General features: G+C 40.3%; 1 protein-coding gene across 4 annotated transcripts in view; it reads right to left on the minus strand.

The window, feature by feature from the left end:
* Nucleotides 1–2,405: 2,405 nt before the first annotated feature.
* Nucleotides 2,406–19,504, minus strand: part of MED14 (mediator complex subunit 14) — a 72,676-nt gene continuing 55,577 nt past the window's right edge. For 2 of the 4 annotated variants that reach the window (XM_068533232.1, XM_068533231.1), the window contains exons 23-31: nucleotides 17,942–18,053; nucleotides 14,811–14,942; nucleotides 12,635–12,817; nucleotides 11,485–11,720; nucleotides 9,185–9,364; nucleotides 8,981–9,088; nucleotides 7,420–7,545; nucleotides 6,808–7,000; nucleotides 2,408–4,190 (exon numbers count right to left, since the gene is read on the minus strand). In XM_068533232.1, coding sequence (XP_068389333.1) covers nucleotides 4,117–4,190; nucleotides 6,808–7,000; nucleotides 7,420–7,545; nucleotides 8,981–9,088; nucleotides 9,185–9,364; nucleotides 11,485–11,720; nucleotides 12,635–12,817; nucleotides 14,811–14,942; nucleotides 17,942–18,053 — 1,344 coding nt within the window. In that variant the 3' untranslated portion in view covers nucleotides 2,408–4,116. Of the gene's footprint in view, nucleotides 4,191–6,807; nucleotides 7,001–7,419; nucleotides 7,546–8,980; nucleotides 9,089–9,184; nucleotides 9,365–11,484; nucleotides 11,721–12,634; nucleotides 12,818–14,810; nucleotides 14,943–17,941; nucleotides 18,054–19,504 lie in introns of all 4 variants that reach the window. The other 2 variants (XM_068533234.1, XM_068533233.1) reach the window with 2 other exon arrangements.

Here is a 19,504-nt window from a genome sequence, read left to right on the forward strand (position 1 = left end):
CGATTGGGCTCCCTCTCCTGAAGCCTGTGCTCCTGTTTTGTGGGGTTTTTTTATTGTAGAGGTGTAAGAGGGTGCTCAAGACACAGTTCTTGAATTACTTATGTTCCTTGCGTTATACAATTCTAGAAAGTTCACTTAACTGGATCCTAAGCCCGCAGGTTGGCTGTAGCCTATCTGGACATTAGTGAAATTTGACCGTTGGCTGTCTGCACCGCGCACCTGTTATGCGCCTGCGGTGTGCCAAGGCGACACAAAGCTCAAAAACATCCGCCATTGGGCTACCTAGCAGAGGCAAACAGGACGGACGACACATCACCCGGATTCTGGAGGGCTGCATCGCCTCGAGTGGGATGAGGACTTCTTCCACCATGGTCTTGAAGCATCGAGCTTAGATGATTTAGTACTCTTCGTCATATGATAATTAGAGCTCCTTGCATAAGGTAATCTGAGTTAAGTTCCAAATAAGTGCCATGAGGGTCAGAAGGCAATGGCTTGTCAACTCCAAATGACAAGAGGTCATCTCAATTTTAGTTGCTTTTAGTGAGCTTCTTGAGCTTGGAAAACATTTTAAAATTGTGTGTAGTCAAAAGGCTCTGAGGGAAGAGTCTAAACATTGAAGCCTTCCCCTGACTTTCTGTTTCACAGCAAAGTGGCAGTATTCAGGAGTGTTAGCCTTGGACTCAAAATGCTGCTTCTTAGCTCTTTGATCTTAAGCAATCTTAATTTGATCTCAGCAAATTACTTCATTTCTCTAGGCCTCAGTTTACTCACAGTAAAAGGAGGGCTACCCTGCTGGGTTGTTGTGACAATTAAATACAGTCTGAAATACTTAGTGCCTGGCAATAGTAAGCTCTCAGTAAATATTAGCTATTATTTTATATTGACCTAAACGTGCCCTTTCATCAATCAGTCATTCCTGGGCAAAGTATTTTAACAAATCACTGGCCACCTGGAAATGGAGGCAATTTATAGAAAACCGTGAGCAGAGCATAGTCTCCTGGAATTCTGCAGCACAATGCTGGCTGGCCTCTGCTAATTTTTTCTTAAAAACCTCGATACTAAATCCATCCCAAGTAAATTTCAAATCATTCCCTTAGACAAACTGTCCATTCCCATTAAACCACATGAAAAAGGAAATTCCACAAGGAACAATGAAATATACATTAACATCTTTCCTTTCTGTCCCTTAAGTTCCCTGAGTATAAATTCTCTTATAATTTTCTGTGTATTGATTTTATATCAGGAACACTTGGATGATAGTAAACTGGATTAAAGTAAAATGTAATAGGTATTTCTTCTGGGGAAGAAACCATGAAAGAAAGAAATATCTTTTTTTTATGTTGAAATTGGACCCAGATTTAGAGTAGCAAAATTGTATGTCTTGAAGTTATCAAATTAACCATGATCCAAAAAATGACTAACAGGCCATCTAGTATCCTGTCGCTGAACAGGTTACTGTGTTAACTACAACATAGTAAAGTTATTAGTGGTGTTTAAATTCAAAATCATGTATATTTTAGTTTATGCTTGCACTTAGCTCACTCAGCGTTAGTTTTCAAACATAAAGTCCAGCGCTCCTGTTATTAATAACTTGATATGTTCTGTTAAAGTTTTCGCTTTCTTCCTCTCTAATTCTGAAAATACTTCTAATACATTCTGTTTTTTTTAGCTTTTGGCCGCGCCGCGGCACATGGGATCTGAGTCCCCGGACCAGGGATTGAACCCGCGGCTCCCTGCATTGGAAGCGCGGAGTTCTCATTTCAGCAGTTGGAGAAAAGAATGTGGCAAATCAGGACCAATTTCTTCAAGGTTAAGCTAATATTAAACCAGACTACTAGCCAAAACATCTTCATGAAAATTAACTAGAGAGTTGGTAGTTCTCTGAAACTTGTATAAATTTTATTTATTACTGAAATTTCTAAAGTCACATTGAAACACACTAAAGACCCAAACCACCTATTAGGCAAAATCCCTATGGGCATCCAGTCCCTTTGATGGAACTCGGTTAACAAAAGAGGCAAAAGACATAGTTTGTGATGAAACCTAAGATTCAAATGCTAAGTGTTTTCCAGCTGTAACAAAGTATGCACCAATTCCAAGTATCAAGCGTGATATCAAAATTCACATCCATGGGTTTTCTCTTCATAAGCATCAAAAGCAAATTCTGTTCACTGAATCCTATCTTTTGATTTGCACAACGCATTCAGAGATGACTTATAATAAGGAAAAAAGTATCCACTGAATGCATCATGTTTAAAAATGCAATTAATATTTCAAAACCACACTTAAAAGGGAAAATGCCTGAAAATTTAACTCTATTAATAAAATTATTTGAGACAATATTATCCTGCAGATAAAAATACATTTCTTGTATATACATGTAGATTTCTACATGAAAGAAAGGATTCAGCTCCAAATAGGAAAGGGCTGACCCTTGATAAAGACATCTCAGACTGCCAAACTGATGTGATTACCATTGTAAGGTGAACCAAAAACAGAAGGATAAAAGGTAAGTTAAGGGAAGGATAAAAGTTTAGTCACCTGCTTCTGCATAGTGGCAGAGTTGGGTGAGAAGCAGGAGATGAAGGCAGAAATAAGACATAGAAGAAAGGCAAAGAAGGCCTCAATTCTGACCAGAAATGAATGGAGAATCAAGCAAAGTTGAGAACAGATATTAACTGCAATGAGATGCTTGAAACTAGAATTTGGTAGTTGATAGTCACAGAAGCTCAATTAAATCATCTTAAAGTAGAATTAGATAAAGCATCTAAAATTTCATGGAGAACCAGTATTACAGTGATCAGATAACTCAGCATGGTATTACCATTTAAAAAACTTTCCCAAATAACATCAAGTCTCCAGAAGACCTTTGCTTTGGATCGTGTTCTTTGAAGCTTAAAAAAGTTCCCGACTGACTGGGAGAGACAGCACAGTGCTCCAAACAGAAACTCTGCTGAGATGTGTAACAGAAACTCCATTTGACCCTGGACAGACCCTGGGTCTTGGATTCTTCCAAGTGAGTGGACTGCACCAGGTTTCTTCCAGGTAAAACATTTTATCATTTTGTTGACAATAAATTAAATTGGGATTGTTTAGAACCACCCCAGTTTTGGTGGGGAAGGCAAGGGGGAGAAGTTAATCAAGATAAAGAAACGTCACAGAAATTTCATGCAAGGGTAGAGCATTCAAGTTCTTGGTTTCCTAATTAATGCTGTATGCAGAAGTATCCTGTAAACTAAATTTGCCTAACAGAAAAGTTCCCACATCCTCAACAGAGAATGACTGCAGTATTTGGGATCCTTGATCAATATGAACTACTCACTGTCTGTTCTCAAAGACTGGGTTCTTTCTTTTTTACCCAAATCCTACACTGAAAGACAACCAAGGTCTTAAGTGTTAACCACCAGTCAAATTAGGAATGTTTAAAGAAAATAAATTAACCTTGAAACAAAGAAGCAGATGTTTTGGTCAAATTTCAGACATGTATTATTAGAAATTAATTACTGGCCCCACCAGGTTAAAGATGAAGGGAGGCCCTGAGAAGTCTACAGAGCTGATATACACACAAGTGAGTGTCACTTTTTTTAACCTAGTTTTATTAAATATTGCTTCTTTGGGATGTGTTTGTAACAACTCCCAGAACATTTTCATGTAAGGATTCAAAGCGGTCATATTAAAATACAGCTTCAATATAAAGTTTATCACAGTTTTACAGTATTCAAAAATGACAGGCCTGCCTTAAAAAACAAAACCAAAACCAAAAAAGGACTATTACACCCAAAACATAAGAAAACAATTAAATAAACAAGTTTGGCATTTCCATAACTTTATAGTATAAAACAGAATATTAAATCTATTACTGGCAAACGGACACTGATGTATTACCTAGTTTGAAATGTGTCCCATTTAAACACACTATACAAGTTCACTATACAAAAGATTGATGGTCTTTTTGATGAAAGAAGTGCACCCTGAAAATTTTTGCCACTTTAGAATATTCAGCTCTTAAAGTCAAAAAAGTCCTTTTGCTTTTTTAAACTGAAGGCTGAATTCAGATTTTTTTTTTTTGTTGTTTTGTCTCTTTTGTCAGCTTTCCTGGTTTAAAAACAATAGTGTCTATGGACGCCCACCAGGGGGCAGTGTAAGATTAGCCATTAAATCACGAACAGCTGCAAATATTGTGCATTCACCTGCAACAGAGAAAAATGGTCATTAGCTATTCGCAATACAGGAAAGATGATGTTAACACACCGGTGGGGGTAGGGGTAATTAAATCTAAAATTAGCAAGAACTTTAAAGACCAAAACAAAAGACTAGATTTTAACTGCACGGATTATAGGGGATTAAGCTTTGGTGTTAAGTATCAGATGATACTTGGTTTGGGTTTTGTTTTTTCATCATGAAGACATTTTGGGCAACTCCCAGTTAGATCTGAATTTAAGACAATATGCCTAGAGTTTCTCTACAGAAACACTGGAGCATTGGCTAAGCCTTTGAAGTCAGACTTCAAGGCTCCTGACGACCTTTTCTTCAATCTAATGAAAGATCTAATTTTATATTTATATATTAGTTAACAACATCAATGGTGTCCTTCTGATGTTGCATTAAAGGCCAGATAAAAATGTCCACGACGGCACTAATAGAACCTTCTGTGATGACAGAAATATTCTATATGTGTGCTGTGGCTACTGAATACTTGTAATATAGCCAGTGTGACTGAGGAACTGAATTTTACATTTTATTTGATTTTAAATAACTTAAATTTAAATAGCCACATGTGAAGAGTGGCAGTTATACTGGACAGTGCAGGTCTATGACATCTATTGGAGTTTCCCCCAAATTTCCAGGAATTGATCAACTTCTGGAGTTCAACGTTAAAATCAATTAATACAAAAATAAAGTGATTCCTCCTTCAGCGGGGAGGAAGTGATGAGTTTGGGAGGAGGGGAGGGAGGCTACAGTACGGCACACCAACAATCCAAAACAAGATTTGTTTGTGTGCGTGTGTATGCGGGGGTGGTTGGGGGAGGTTAATGATTCATCCTCTCAATTTCCCCTTTGCTCAAAGAACGAAATACCCTGCCTCTTACTTATTGTGTGTCTGTGTGTGTGTGTGTGTATACACACACACACACACACACACACACACACACACATATATATCTCAAATATTTCAATACAATAAACCAAAACCAGTTGTAAATATTAGAAACCCCAAACCGGGTCCTTTCCCTAGAGCATGGCCTAACGCTACAGTGGCTGAGAGCAAGGGAAGTGAAGACCTCAATTGAATAATGGCCTTCCGGCAAAGGGCAGGATGTGCAGTGATCCTGCGCAAGTCACTGCAACCTTCTCTCCAACGACTGGAGAATTAAGGTACAGAAAGAAAAATCCAAAGGTTTAACCAGTCTAAGGTCAAATAAAAGAAAAAAAGAAAAATACTTCCAAAATATCGCAACAATTTCTTAAATAAAAGAAGTTACAACTTTTTCTTTTTTAAAAAACACATTTTCGTTACTGATCGGGAGAAAAACTTGCTCGATCCCAACAGGATCAAACATTCTTTCCTTTAAATTTTAAATTCCACGAGACATAATAATGATAGTCATCTGCTTGCGAAGGAATGGTGTTTATTATCAAAGTTACACTGAACTGCTACTTGGAAAATGCTGATAGCTTTGAACTTTGATTCTGAAGGACCTATTTTGAGCTGAAAGAAGAGAAGTCAAAGGATGAAAGCAGAAAATTGTAAGAAGTGGAAGAAGCATTACAACAAAAGAAGCACACCCTTCTCTACTGCCCAGTGCGTTCCTTATAAACTATACGTAGGTGAGAACTTGTCTATGTACACAATATGGGGCAACAAACAGCTGAAAATATAATTTCTCCCATGATTCCTGTGTCTAGTAAAATTTTGACACTGTGGTACCTAAAAAAATGTTTCAGAGAACAACTTTCCCTCATTTAAAAAACTAATTCTGTTATCATACTATTCTAAACAGAAAGATATAGAGGACTTCCTTAATATTAGAAATAAGCAAAATTTAATTTAATTTCCTTAATGTTAGAAATAAGCAGAATGGAAGAGAAGTTCTCTTTGCTGAGCTTTATGTTTTATAATAAAAAATTTAGCACTGCCAGAAGTTCCGTGTTAAGCATAGGATACTCCGGTATTGAAGGGACCTTGTTTATCTACCAGAATCATTCTGATCTCTTCGAAAATGTTCAGTTTGAGAGCTTCATTGTGCACTTGGTGAAAAGGCTCACTTGCACCCGCCTGACACTTATATAAGAAGCCCAAAAAGCAGTGATGCCATTTGTATCAGCTTTTATTCTTCACAAAACATTTAGAAGATACAGAAGTTTGAGTGATATTATTCTATTCATGACTGAACCATGAAATAGGAGAAACCAACATGCATTTCAACTTGGTGATGTACAGAGTGGCACGTATCGATGGTGGGGCAGGAGTTCACAGCCATGGAAAATTCTATCATCCTAACCTAGGGCTTTGTGGCAACGTGTGCTATAAATACAAGCTTCTGGCATTAGCAACTGGGTCAGTCCCAATAGTAAATCACTAACAAAAATAAAGTCCAGGCAGCAGAGACATGGACAAAACTGAAGAACCAGTGAGAAAGGAAGAAAGCGACAGGCAGACATTAAGAGGGCCACGGCAACCAGAGCTCTACTACTAGGACTGGGGGGGCAAGGTGGGTAAGGAGGGGAGCAGAGGGGAGAAGGGGGATCTCTCAAAAGAACGTTTATAACATATATGCAATAAAATATCATCTACTGGTCATGTACCTTGTCGTGGTGGGTTCATCTCTGCAAACCTCTTCAGAATGTTGCTGACCATCATGGGAGCAGCAACAGAAGAGTTCTGCTGTCTGGGAATGTCTGCCTGCTGGGTGGTACCTGAAGCCATGTCATAAATGATTGGAACTATAATACTAACAGGTTCTTGGGGAGGGACCGATGTTTTCTGAGTTAGCTGAAGCTGTAGACACAACACAAACAAAAGAATAAAAACACAGTAAGAAAACAAAATATTTATCTAAATGTATCAAAAGTACTATCATTTCCTCTACTGTCAGATTAAGATACAAGTAAAAGAAAATTAAATAGAACAAGAAAAGTGACAAACAACTAAATATTATGATTAAGATGCAACTGTGTCACACAATTACCTAGTTCAATATATTTCTTACTAAAGGAACCAAGATTATGCGAGGTCTAAACTGACAATTAAGGGATCTGGGCCTATATTTGGCAGCAACAGGTAATTTCTGCAGTTATCCAAAAGATGCTCTGTTATCCTCAAATGGCTTCTCCCTCAGAAGCTCTGCGCACCTGCACCCATATACACACACACACATACACACACACACACACATGTGCACGCCAGGTGGTACTCACAAAAAATAGCATTTTGGATTTCAACACCACAGCAGGTGTCCCAGGAGGTGCAATTGGCGGTGCACTGGGAGGGATCGTCAGGCAAAACTGAACGTTCCATTTTAGCTGTGTTGCCTGGTCAGGAAACTGTTTTGGAAAAAAAAAAAAAAAAATTATGATAAAGTCATATGAACATTTAAAATTATATTCTAGTGTAGGAGCCTGAAAGGTTAGACGGAATTTTATACTCAATTATCAGTAGATCATAAAGTTGATAACCTGCCTTTTCTAAAAGGAAATATACATGTGAAGTTCCTAACTGAAGAGTCAGCTCTGGATTTATATGATACGTTCGCCTTCCTTCCCTCCCACTTCATTAATTCCCAAGGCCTGCGGGTTCTCCTTCCTCAGTGTCTCTGACATCTGTTCCCTCCTCTCTATTTTCACTGATGCCACTGAGCTCAGGGCTCCATTACTTCTCCCGTGGCCCCCCTAATGGTCCCTTCCAGTGGCTGCCTCTCCCAATCCATCCTTACACCACTGCCAGACACATGTCCTAGAGCATGGTTCTAATCTAGCTCACAAATGCTCAGTGATCCATGCTGTCCCCCCCACCCCGCAAGGACCAACACTGGCATTCAAGGCGCTTAACTGGTGCCAATCTAGACTTCCCAGTCTCATTTCCAACTCCTTCCCTAAAACAAAATAGTCAAACTGCATTAATAATTTTAAATTATATCTACTGGAGCTTTTTTAGTGACATAAATATTTACTCCTTTAAAAACTCAAATGGATTTTTTTTAAACATAAATAATGTTTCCTATAGCCTATCAGAGCAGAAGCCAAATGCTGAGACTACTACTAGCAAAGGAACGCTGCCGTCCCAATATTAATAATAAAACACCAACTGAAAAAAGGAGTGAGGTATTTGGAATTACCCAAAGCAATGCTAGAAACATTAAAATGAAAGGACTACTGCAAGATTGGAAAAATAAAATTAGCTGCCATCTGGATTCCAGCTATATAATTGTGTACTTTCATAGAAAAGAAGAGGCATTTAAAAATCTCCCCAGAGAGGATAGATTTTTCAATAAATGGTATTAGGGCAGTTGGGGGCATCTGAAAAAGTTGGGCCCATACCTCACCGTTTGACCCCAAGATACGTTTTAAATGGATCAAGTATATAAGTAGTTTACAAAATGAATCCGTAACAGGATTAGGAGAAACCACGGGAGGATTACTTCATGATCGGGGAGGAGGAAGAGTATATTAAATGTATCTTTTTATAAGAGAGAAGCCACTGATAACTTGGATTGCCTGTGGGGAGGAGGACTAGATGGCTGGCTGGATAGGGACGGATGCGAAATTTCCCACTGTATCACCTCGTTCTAAATTCAAAAGATACAAGAGGATTGTGTTACCTACCCAAAGACAAATAAAATTTAAGTTAAAAATTAAGAATGCAAGAGAAAAATGGAAGTACATAACATAAATGGGTGAAAACCAACATATACTGTTCCCACCAACTCCAACCTCCTCAGACCGACCTGGCTAGAAAAGTCTGTGTGTCACTGTAACTTACCAACTCTAGCTTCATAATATGCACACAGTCCCTGAGGATGTGTGTAGGAGCTCCTAACAGCTTGGTGAAAGCTATTAATGTATTGGCTTTAAATGGCGGTCCTGCAACCTACAAGGATAAATAAAGCAAGTTAAGTTACTCTTCATTCTACCTTGACTCCTGTTTCACTGACTGTATTAAAATTATGCGTTAAGAAACACATACTCTTGTTTCAAAGAATTTCTCTAAAACTTGAAGTTCATCAGGTTTCCACTGTCCTGCATTTTCGGGTGTCACTTTTAGCTGAAGTGTTTGGTTGGTTTTGGGACTAAGGGCTACTCTGCATTTCAGCGCATCAGTCTTAAACATGATCACTCCGGGTTCATTGGAATTTATCAGCTGTAGCTGCAAAACAAGAAGCATGCATCAAATTAACATGTGAAATAATATGTAAGTCAAAGAGAAAATGAAAATGTTAACTAGGGGAATGTTTCCAAAGGAAAACAACTAAGTTGATACCTGTTTCACAAAAAGGTATCTAGGCACTGAGCAACAACAGTTGCTAACCATATGGCAAACAGGGGCAATCAGACATTATGTGTCTCTTAGTGGAAGAACATAACACCATCTATCAAAATCACAACCAACCTGAGCGTGAATTCATAGTCAGATCCACAGGGTTGATCAATTACAGAAATATGGAGGTCAAAAGAACACGTTAGATGATTCCAAAGGGATGCGATCAGCAAGATCCAGACTGTGAGAAACTCTACAGGACAAATGATATGGCTTCTTCAACAAATACATTATCTAATGAGAAATGGAGGGGGAACCTATTGTTTAGAAAGGACTTAAGAACATGTATGGATTTTGATTCAGATGGTAAAATCTGTGACAACTTGGGAAATCTGGACACCAATTAGAAATCTGATGATACACAAACTATGGATGAAATGATGTCAAGAATTTGCTGTCAAACAATCTGGGAGGAGGAGTTATAGATGAAACAATATTAGTGTGAGTTCACTGTTGCAGGTGGGTGATGAGAACAGACAGGTTTATTATACGATTCTCTCTACTTTTGTATATGCTTAAAATTGTCCACAATAAGTTTTTAAAAAAAGATCCAGTAGGAAAAAAGAATAAAGAGTTCAATTACAAAATGTTAGATCTGGACGGGGACGATATGCTAGTCCAGGGGTTGGTAAGTATTTTAGGTTCTATGGTCTCTGCTGCAACCACCCAATGAGGCCATGAGAGATGAAAGCAGCCATAGACAGTACGCAATTGAATGCGTGTGGCTGTGTTCCAACGAAACTTTACAAAAACAGGTGGAGGGCAGGACGTGGCCTCCAGGCCCATAGTTTACTGACCGCTGCTCTAGCCTAATATGCTGATTATGCAGATGAGCAAAATGAGGTTCAAAGGGCTGAAAGCTTACATGGCTTTTAAGTGGCAGAGGTGAGGCTAGATCACAGGTCTGATGATTACTTTTGAATGCTAATTTATTTCAACTTACGTTAAAACTTTTCTTTCTTTCAAATTTGAATATGAAGGCTGCAAAATAGCTTGGTGCCATCTGTGCAGAGGCTATTTTAAACATTCACCATTCTGACTACCTCATTAACATAAATATCAATAATAATTATTATAAATAATATGTAACTGAATACCAAAACATTATGTAAAGGTTTTATATGAAGTTATCTCAAATTCCCACAACTGCTGTGAGTTAGGTAGATACTACTATCTACTATTATCAAAAAGGTGAAGAAATGTGCCGAAGCTCGTACCAGCCAGTGGCATGGCCTGGCTACAAACTGGGGTAGCCTGATTATAGAACTGGTGCTCTCAACTCTGAACTGTCTCCTAAGGGTATCACCACAGGATAGAAGTCTTTTTCTATAAGAGTTTTAAATCAATTCAGTTGCTCATGTGTTTTTTAAAAATACTTATTTATTTATTTATTCTGGCTGTGCCAGGTCTTAGTTGCGGCATGCGAACTCTTAGTTGCGGCATGTGGGATCTAGTTTCCTGACTAGGGATCGAACCCAGGCCCTGTGCACTGGAAGCACGTCTTAGCCACTGGACCGCCAGGGAAATCCCCAATTGCTCATGTATTTAAAAAGTAGCTTTCATCCTTGTGATCATAAATAATTTTATGATCACAGATTCAGAGTCAGCCTGCCCGCAGAAGCATTCCAGAGGGCAAGTAGTTACTCACATACTATTCTCTACCAAGTCACATCCTGGGTGCACTTGTTCTATGGTATCGTGGGGACCTATCTCCAGGTCCATGATAGCTACAGTATGGAAAATTGTAAGTGAAGGAATTTGTTAATGTAAGAATGGAAAAGAAAATAGTGGATCCATTTTTAATGCTAGGGTGGAGGGCAAAACATAATTCTAACGGGCTGGTTAAAGGAGGTGAGGGAATAGCACTTCAGTTCAGATCCTATTCTAGGAAGCAACTTAGCACCTGCTTTGACAATCACCACTTAGGAATCCAGCAGGTACCCACATACCGTTTCTTGTTGAATAATTCTTTGAAGGTGTCGTCTCATGATGACGGATCCAAGGAATCTCTCAAGCGGAGAACAAAGGTAACTACCTGCTAGGCCGGGCACGAGGCCTGGCGTTGGAGAGGGCAGCAGTAAAATATTCAAGGCACTGTGAGTGAGGATGGTAGGGATGGAGGCCGCCCAGGAGCGCTGAGGTAGTTTACGAGGTGGAGGCATGTTTGTGGGCATCGTTTGGGAACCTTTTGGGAAGGAAAACGTCATTTTTTTACAAATACACACAATCTCGTTGTTCCCTGTTTTGCTTTTATTAAACACCTGTGCTTTTCTATAGCAATCCATACTGTTTCCGTTACTCCCTGTGGTGTTAACAATCACATATTAGTTTCCTTACAGTTATTCTCCTCCCTGCAGCCAGGTCCCTTGCAGTGTGACTTTGCAGCAGTTCCTTCAAGGAGTGGGGTCTACTTCTTTACTTGGGATCTGGGCTGGCCTTGTGACTTGCTGTGGCCTACAGAATGCAGTGGAAATGACACAGTGCCAGCTGCAGGCCTAGGCTTTTACTGACTCTCTTGGAATCCTGTCCAGCCCCAGGTGAGCAAGCCCATGATCAAGTATGAGACCACAAGCAGCAGAGAGAAGCCAGGCCCCAGCTAACCCAGGAGCTGACCACAGATGCATGAGTGAGCCCAGCAGAGCCTGGAAGAATCACCCAGCTGGGCTCAGCCTAAATTGCCAATCTGCAGAACAGCGAGCGAACATATGATTGTTGTTTTAAGCCACTAAAAGTCACATGGCAAAAGCTAATGAACATATGTGTACAATTCTTCTTTTCTGTGTTAATTTGCATAACCTTGTCAGTTACCTTTAGGTATCTTTTAAGGTCTAGTAGTGCAGCTAAGTTAGTAGTCATAACAGAGGTACAGGATTCACCTCAGAAGACTTCTGGAGGAGACATTCCCCTTTCTTACATTTTGCCCGACTTTTACAAATTTAACTACTGTTACAACCAATTTACTAAATGGATAAAAGTTTAAGTTATTGAGTATCCTTATTAAGTCATGACTTTCAAATGTGAGGATGAGGATAGAATGATTAAAACAGGTCATTTATTGGTTATCCTAAAAGCTAACATAAAAGTGTCGATGACACTCACTTGTTCCAGCTCGAGGGGAATGAGAAGCATCTGGAACTGGAGAATGTAGTGATGGGTTGGCTGGTGACATCCCAGGCATGCGTGTTGCTGGTGAGGGGCCAGACACTTGAGGAGACCCTGGCCAGTTCCCTGCTCGTCCACTTGGTGACACCATAGTGTATGGAGAACTAGGGTCCAGGGTTCCTGGAAACAAGTAAACAAACGGTTTTCAAAACCTATATTTTAATAGCTGAAAAGCTGTTAAATAGCTGACAACATTCAAATGCTTAAACCCCACGTGGTGATATTTTATTTTGTCTTTCAGTAAGATATTTCACTGAAGCCTGATGCACATGGCACATTTGAATCTCTATTTGGTGTAGTTTTTGTACTTTTGAACATGATACAAAAATTAGGAAGATAAAAAAATACTGAGAAAGGATAAAATTTACCTTTACACAAGCTTCAAGATGTGTAATATGTAACAATCTACTTTACACTATATAACAAACACTATGTTTGAAAATATTAAGCAAAAAAATCTCAAAGCTCTGTTAAGGGTAGAAATCTTATATTTTTAAACTAACCCTGACAAATTATGTTTTCATTCTACTCAGAGAAGGCTGAAGAGAGGGAATTTTCCATTTTCTTTATTTAGTAAAGGGTACAGTGACTAAGAAATGCACCAAGAATCAAATTTTGAAAGCAGTGACCTCCTGAACAATCTGATATTTAAATTTCATCCTGCAGATACTTTTAACATATTTACACCTCTTTGCAACCAAATGACAAAATGAGAAAATACTTCTACCATGTATCAGAGAATAAATGTTCCCTACTTAGAAATCTTACAAATCGGTAAGAAAAAACACAAGAATATAGGCAAAGGATATAAACTGGCAGGTGTAAAATAAAAAATAAGAAACACGAAAGACTAATGAACATTAAAAAAAAGTTCAACTTCACTAATAATCAAAAAACCACACATCGAACAGTAATATGCCATTTTTTACCTACCAAAATGACCAAGATTTCAAAAAATCACAATACCCCTTGTTGGCAATGATGCAGGAAAACAGACATTCTTGTACAATACTAGAGGAAACTGGTACAGCCTTTTAGGTGAGCAATTTGCAGTATGTTTCAAAAGCTTTAGAATTTCTCAAACCCTTTGAGACAGCAATTCCACTTCTAGGAACTTACCTAAGAAAATAATCCTGTGAGCAGAGAAGACACCATTTTCAGTTGTGAAAAAATAGAAACATTCTAAACGTATCGTAATAAGAGAACGGTTAAATCATGGTATGCCCAGACAAGGGGATACTATGAAGCCATTTAGTATGATGATGTAGTTTTTACTGACAGAAATGTTCCTGCAAATATTAATAGTAAAGAGGAAAAATCACAGATGCTACACAGCTGTAAAACCTGAGGAAGCTCTTTATGTTCAGATTTGGCACGGGATTCATGATACAGTTAAATGACGAATGTAAGGCACCGAACACGGTGTGCAGTATGCTGCCATGTGTGTAAAAGAGAGGGGGAAGAATAATCCGCATAAGACGTCCCTCCAAGAATGCACGCGAAATCAGTCGCACTAAATGCCTTTGGGAGGAAGAACTAGGTGGTTGGTGGACTCGAAAGGAAACACCTCACTGGCTACCTCTTCTATTCTTTATCTTTTTGAACAAATTCAAAATAGAATTTTTGAGTTAAAAAATTCAAGTCTCAAAACAATACATATGGTAGGGTCCCAATTTTGTGTGTGGGGGGTGGTGTTTAAGGGGAGAGAAGAAGATGGGTAGAGAGCAAGATAGAGCAACAGAGATTTGGGCGGGCAGGCAGGCAAGCGGGGGTGCGTGACAGGCCGAGTGAGGGGGAGAGAGAGTGCGAAGCAGACAGACTAACTGGTAGATCTCTTCGTTGTGTGATTAGGAAAAACGTATTCTTATTTTTGGCCGCGCCACGCGGCACGTGGGATCTTAGTTCTGAACCCGGGCCCCCTGCAGTGGAAGCGCAGAGTCCTAACCACTGGACCACCAGGGAATTCCCAGGAAAAACGTACTTTCTTTTGCTATTTCCCCAATACACAAGTGCTAATTTTGCAAGAAGAAAATTTATTTAACAAAAACTTACTTAACAAAAACTACTTTCACATCAAACTCTTATGTTCTAGCGATTTCCGGTATGGACTCACCATGTGGACTAGCAAAACTGGCCCCTGGTCCTATTGAGATTCCATGCGAGGAAGGGGGAGGAGTTGGAACAAATGATGCTGGTGATGGGGCTCTCAAAGCCCCACTGGGGGAGCTGGCGGCATGCAGATTTCCTAATAAAGGAAAATAATTATAGATGATCTTGCAGGACACATATTATGTCCTGTCCAAGGACCCCGAGTTAAGACTCTCTACAGACTAAAGAAACAAGTAGTAAAGCTCCCATGAGTAGCACAAAGAAAAACTGGAACAATTTCAGTATGGAAAAAGAGATACATCAATTCCATGGGGCCCAAATTCTAGCTCTTATATTGACTGATGTTTAAAAAAAAAAATCCAGTGTACTTTTTTATCCACTCACTCACTCATTCAACAAGTAGGCATGAACATCAATTTCATGCCAAGCATTGTTGTAGGTACTGGGGATGCAGCAGTTAACAAGAGACAAAAATTCCTGCCCTCATGGAGTTTATATTCTAGTATAATGAGAAAGACAAACAAATATATGTCAGGTTATGCTAAGTGCTATGGAGAAAAACAGGGCAAGGTAAGGGGGCTATATCGTGTAGTGGTGGAGGTGGGTGCTGTTCTTTATACAGAGCAACCAGAGACCTCTCTGAGAAGGGGCTATGTGGGCTGAGACGTGAAGTGAAGGATCAGAAGAGCTAGTGCAAAGGCCCCAGTGGTAGCAGCAGTTATAAATAACAGGGGGAGGCCAGTGTGGCTGGAACAGCGTGAGCAAGGCGGGGAGGGGGGAATGGAAGACGATTAGGTCAGAGAGGTGGGAGGAGGGTCCCAGATCACACAGGGACTTGTAGGCCACTCTAAGGACTTAGGGTTTACCCTGAATGAGATGGGAGGCCACTGCAGAGTCTGGAGCAGAGGAGTCATGACCTAACTTCTTTTCCAGAAGGATCACTCTAGCTGCTGGTGAAAAACAGACTGTAGGGCAGGAGGCAGCGAAACCAGTTAGAGGCAACTGCAATTACCCAGGTGAGAGATGGCTAATGACTCGGGAAAGGGTGAAGGCTGAGATGGTGAAAGTGGTTAGATTCTGGATGAATTCTGAAGATAGAGCTGACAATATTCGGTAACTGACTGACTGTGGGTGTGAGAGAAAGAGGAGTCCAACATGACTCCTACAGCTTTGGCCCAAGTAACAGGAAGGGAGGAAGAAGCTGCCACTTGCTGAGATGCAGTGTCTATGGGAGAAGCAGCACAGGGCAGGGTTGGGGGGTGTTAGGAATTTAGTTTCAGCCGTGCTGAGTTTCAGATGTTGACTAAACATCTACATAGAAATGCTGAATAGTTAGCCGGAAAATACAGGACTCGAGTTTGGGGGAGAGGCCTAGATGGAGCTATAAAAAACTCGGAGACATGAGCTTAAAGATGGTATTTAGCCACAGGACTAGCTTTAATTTAGGATGATGAAGGGTGGGGACTATGGCTATCAAAACTATCAGTGCAACGTTAAAATACTTGCTACATTACCATGACTATCCTCAATACCAGCAGCTTTCAAATTCTCTACTACTATGTAAGAGAGTTTCATATTTTTAATGTTCTGTAATACCTAATGCAGTACTAATTCAATACAGTATGAATTCAATATTAACATATTTATATTCAATAAATGTTAATCAACTTGATTAACCTTTAAGTATTATATTTACATATTTAGCTGTGTGATCTGGACTAGTGACTTAACTTCTCCATGCCTCAGTATTCGTTTAATCGTTTATTCCCTAGGGAATAAACGAATTCGTTTAATCCCTAGGCATTACCCGTTTACTGCCTAGGGATTAAAGGGTAAAGTGCTTAGAACAGGGCTTGGCACACAGGAAGCACTATATACCTGTCTGCTACTAAAATTATTTCAAAATAATCATCTCTCCTTCCTTCTATACGAAACCAGTCTCAACCCACATCCTAGAAACTCCCTCCCCTCGGGCGCTGGGACCCCGCTTCCCGTTCTCCCCCTTGCTCCCCAGCTGCTCCTCCTCAGGCTCCCACACTGTCTACTGTCGGAGCTTCACAGGGTCTGAGTCTCCCACCAGCTCAGGGTTCAGGGACCTTCAATGACACGACAGTGGCTTCCAAGTCTTCACCTGGGGTCCCACCATCTCTGATGAGCAGGGAAGGGCTCACCTACCCTAAAAATCCGATACCAGTGCTCCTTGCTAGAAGGTAAGCTCGAGAAGCAGGACTGCTATCGGGCTCACTGCTGAATCCCCAGCACCGTGCAGCATTAGACACAGAGCAAGCACTTAAGACATACCAACGAATTAATTGTTCTGTTAAAAGTCAAAGTTTGGCATTCTCCAGCAATTTTTTTTTAAAGATGTTTTTTTGACGTGGACCATTTTTAAAGTCTTTATTGAACTTGTTACAATATTGCTTCTGTTTTATATGTTGGTTTTTTGGCCGCGAGGCATGTGGGATCTTAGCTCCCCGACCAGGGATCGAACCTGCACTTCCTGCATTGGAAGGCGAAGTCTTAGCCACTGGACTGCCAGGGAAGTCCCTCTCCAGCAGTTTTTACAGCGCACTTCATGGGGTCGCCAACAGAGCCATCTTGTTCAGACAAGCAGGTTGTGGCCTGCCCGACTCTGAGGTGGGGCACTGTTCACATACACCTGGGCTCTGCCAACTCCTTCTGTAAGGGGGCTTCTCTGAAACGGGTCGTCGTAGTGGGAAAGCAGCCACAGACACTACATAAATGGATGTGGCTGTGTTCCGATGAAACTATTTACAAAACCAGGTGGTGGATAGGATGTGGCCCACAGGCCTTAGTGTGTCGACCTCTGACATAGATCATGTTGTGATTCTTGGAGTTGCGCCATGAGTCTGGCTCTGGGTGACAACAACTCCACTTAACTCAAACCTTTTAAAAGTGCTCCTGAATCATGAACGCAGATATCACAACCCTGCCATAATGAATGAATGGCAAATATCCAGCCACGGACTAGCAAAGCAGTTCCCTCTGACATCTAAGGCTACATGTGTAGTATTTCTCAGTGTGTGTGTGTGTGTGTGTGTGTGTGTGTGTGTATGCGTGTGTCTATTTTGGATCTGAAAGTTGAACACAAGAAGAGAATAAGTAATATCTTACCTGGAGACTGTGTGTGCATCATAGAGGGAGACTGGTTAACTGTGCTGTGATAAGATGTAGGGGGCGAAGTTAGAGGATAAGCGCCTGATGATCCTGGCTGCTTTGGAAATGGCTGAAAAGAAGAAAATTCCATGCTGGTAAAATGGCCAACCATGCAGATTATGTGAGTGTGGCTTTCCCCAATAAAGAGCTACAGTGTTAACGTTTACACACATCACTGGTTACCAAATAGGAAAGGTGAGGTATGAAAATGCCCAAAATTCACAACAATAATGCAAGTTTTAAAAAACTCCCTTTCAAAATGTTTTAAAAATAGCAACATTCTCATTCCTGACCTTGCAGTACCACTACTTATAGCCCCCAAGATGTTTTTTGCTCATTTTATCTACCATATAACTGATTTATCTATATTATTTATCTACCATTTGACTGATTCTAAGATAAATTTCCCCCATATTTTAACATCTCTGAAATCAGTGTGTGTCTTCCAATTCATGGCATGTCGTAGTTGAACTGGCAGTGTTGTTTCGGGCAGTACATAAAAACAATGCATTTGGTGGAGTTTTAGAGTCAGTGAAATATGGTAGTTCAGCCTGACCTCTACTCACCTTCACCTTCATCTCCAGTAATGACAATGTAATTCTTCCTAGTCTATTTTTTTAACTTGAGGTATGAATCACATACAGTAAAGCACACGACTCTTAAATGTATAGTCTGATGAGTTTTTATAAATGTAACTGCCACATAGATCAAGATACTGAAGGACATTACCAGAACCCCAGAGGCCTCCCTCACTCACCTTCCAAGTCTCTATCGCCTCCCCAAACTCTGACTTCCATCACTCAAGCTTGGTTTTGCGTGTTTTTGCATCTCATATAAATACTGAATGTACTCATTAGTGTCTGGCTTCTTTTGTTCAACATTACGTCAGTGAAATTCATCATTTCGTTGCATGTAGCAATAGCTTTTTTCATTTCTGTAAAGTATTCCACTGTATGAATATACTCCAGTTTACTCACTCATTCTACTGTTGCCGGATATTTGGGTTGTTTACAATTTTTTGCATAAATAATGCTGCTATGAACATTCCTGTGTTTTTTGGTTGCATTTTTTTTAATAAATTTATTTTTTGTTTATTTATTTTTGGCTGTGTTGGGTCTTCATTGCTGCATGCGGGCTTTCTCTAGTTGCAGGGAGCGGGGGCTACTCTTCGTTGTGGTGCACAGGCTTCTCATGGCGGTGGCTTCTCTTGTTGCAGAGCACGGGCTCTAGGCACGCAGGCTCAGTAGTTGTGGCACACGGGCTCAGTGATTGTGGCTCGCGGGCTCTAGAGCGCAGGCTCAGTAGTTGTGGCGCATGGGCTTAGTTGCTCCGCGGCATGTGGGATCTTCCCGGACCAGGGCTCGAACCCGTGTCCCCTGCATTGGCAGGTGGATTCTTAACCACTGCGCCACCAGGGAAGCCCCTTTTGGCTGCACTTCTGTTGCGTATATACCTAAGGTAGAACTGTTAAATCATAGGCATGCATAATGTTCAGCCTTAGCACTCCGGAATAATGCTAAA

The sequence above is a fragment of the Eschrichtius robustus genome, chromosome X (genome assembly GCF_028021215.1).
Source record: "Eschrichtius robustus isolate mEscRob2 chromosome X, mEscRob2.pri, whole genome shotgun sequence".
Taxonomy (NCBI): Eukaryota; Metazoa; Chordata; class Mammalia; order Artiodactyla; family Eschrichtiidae; genus Eschrichtius; species Eschrichtius robustus.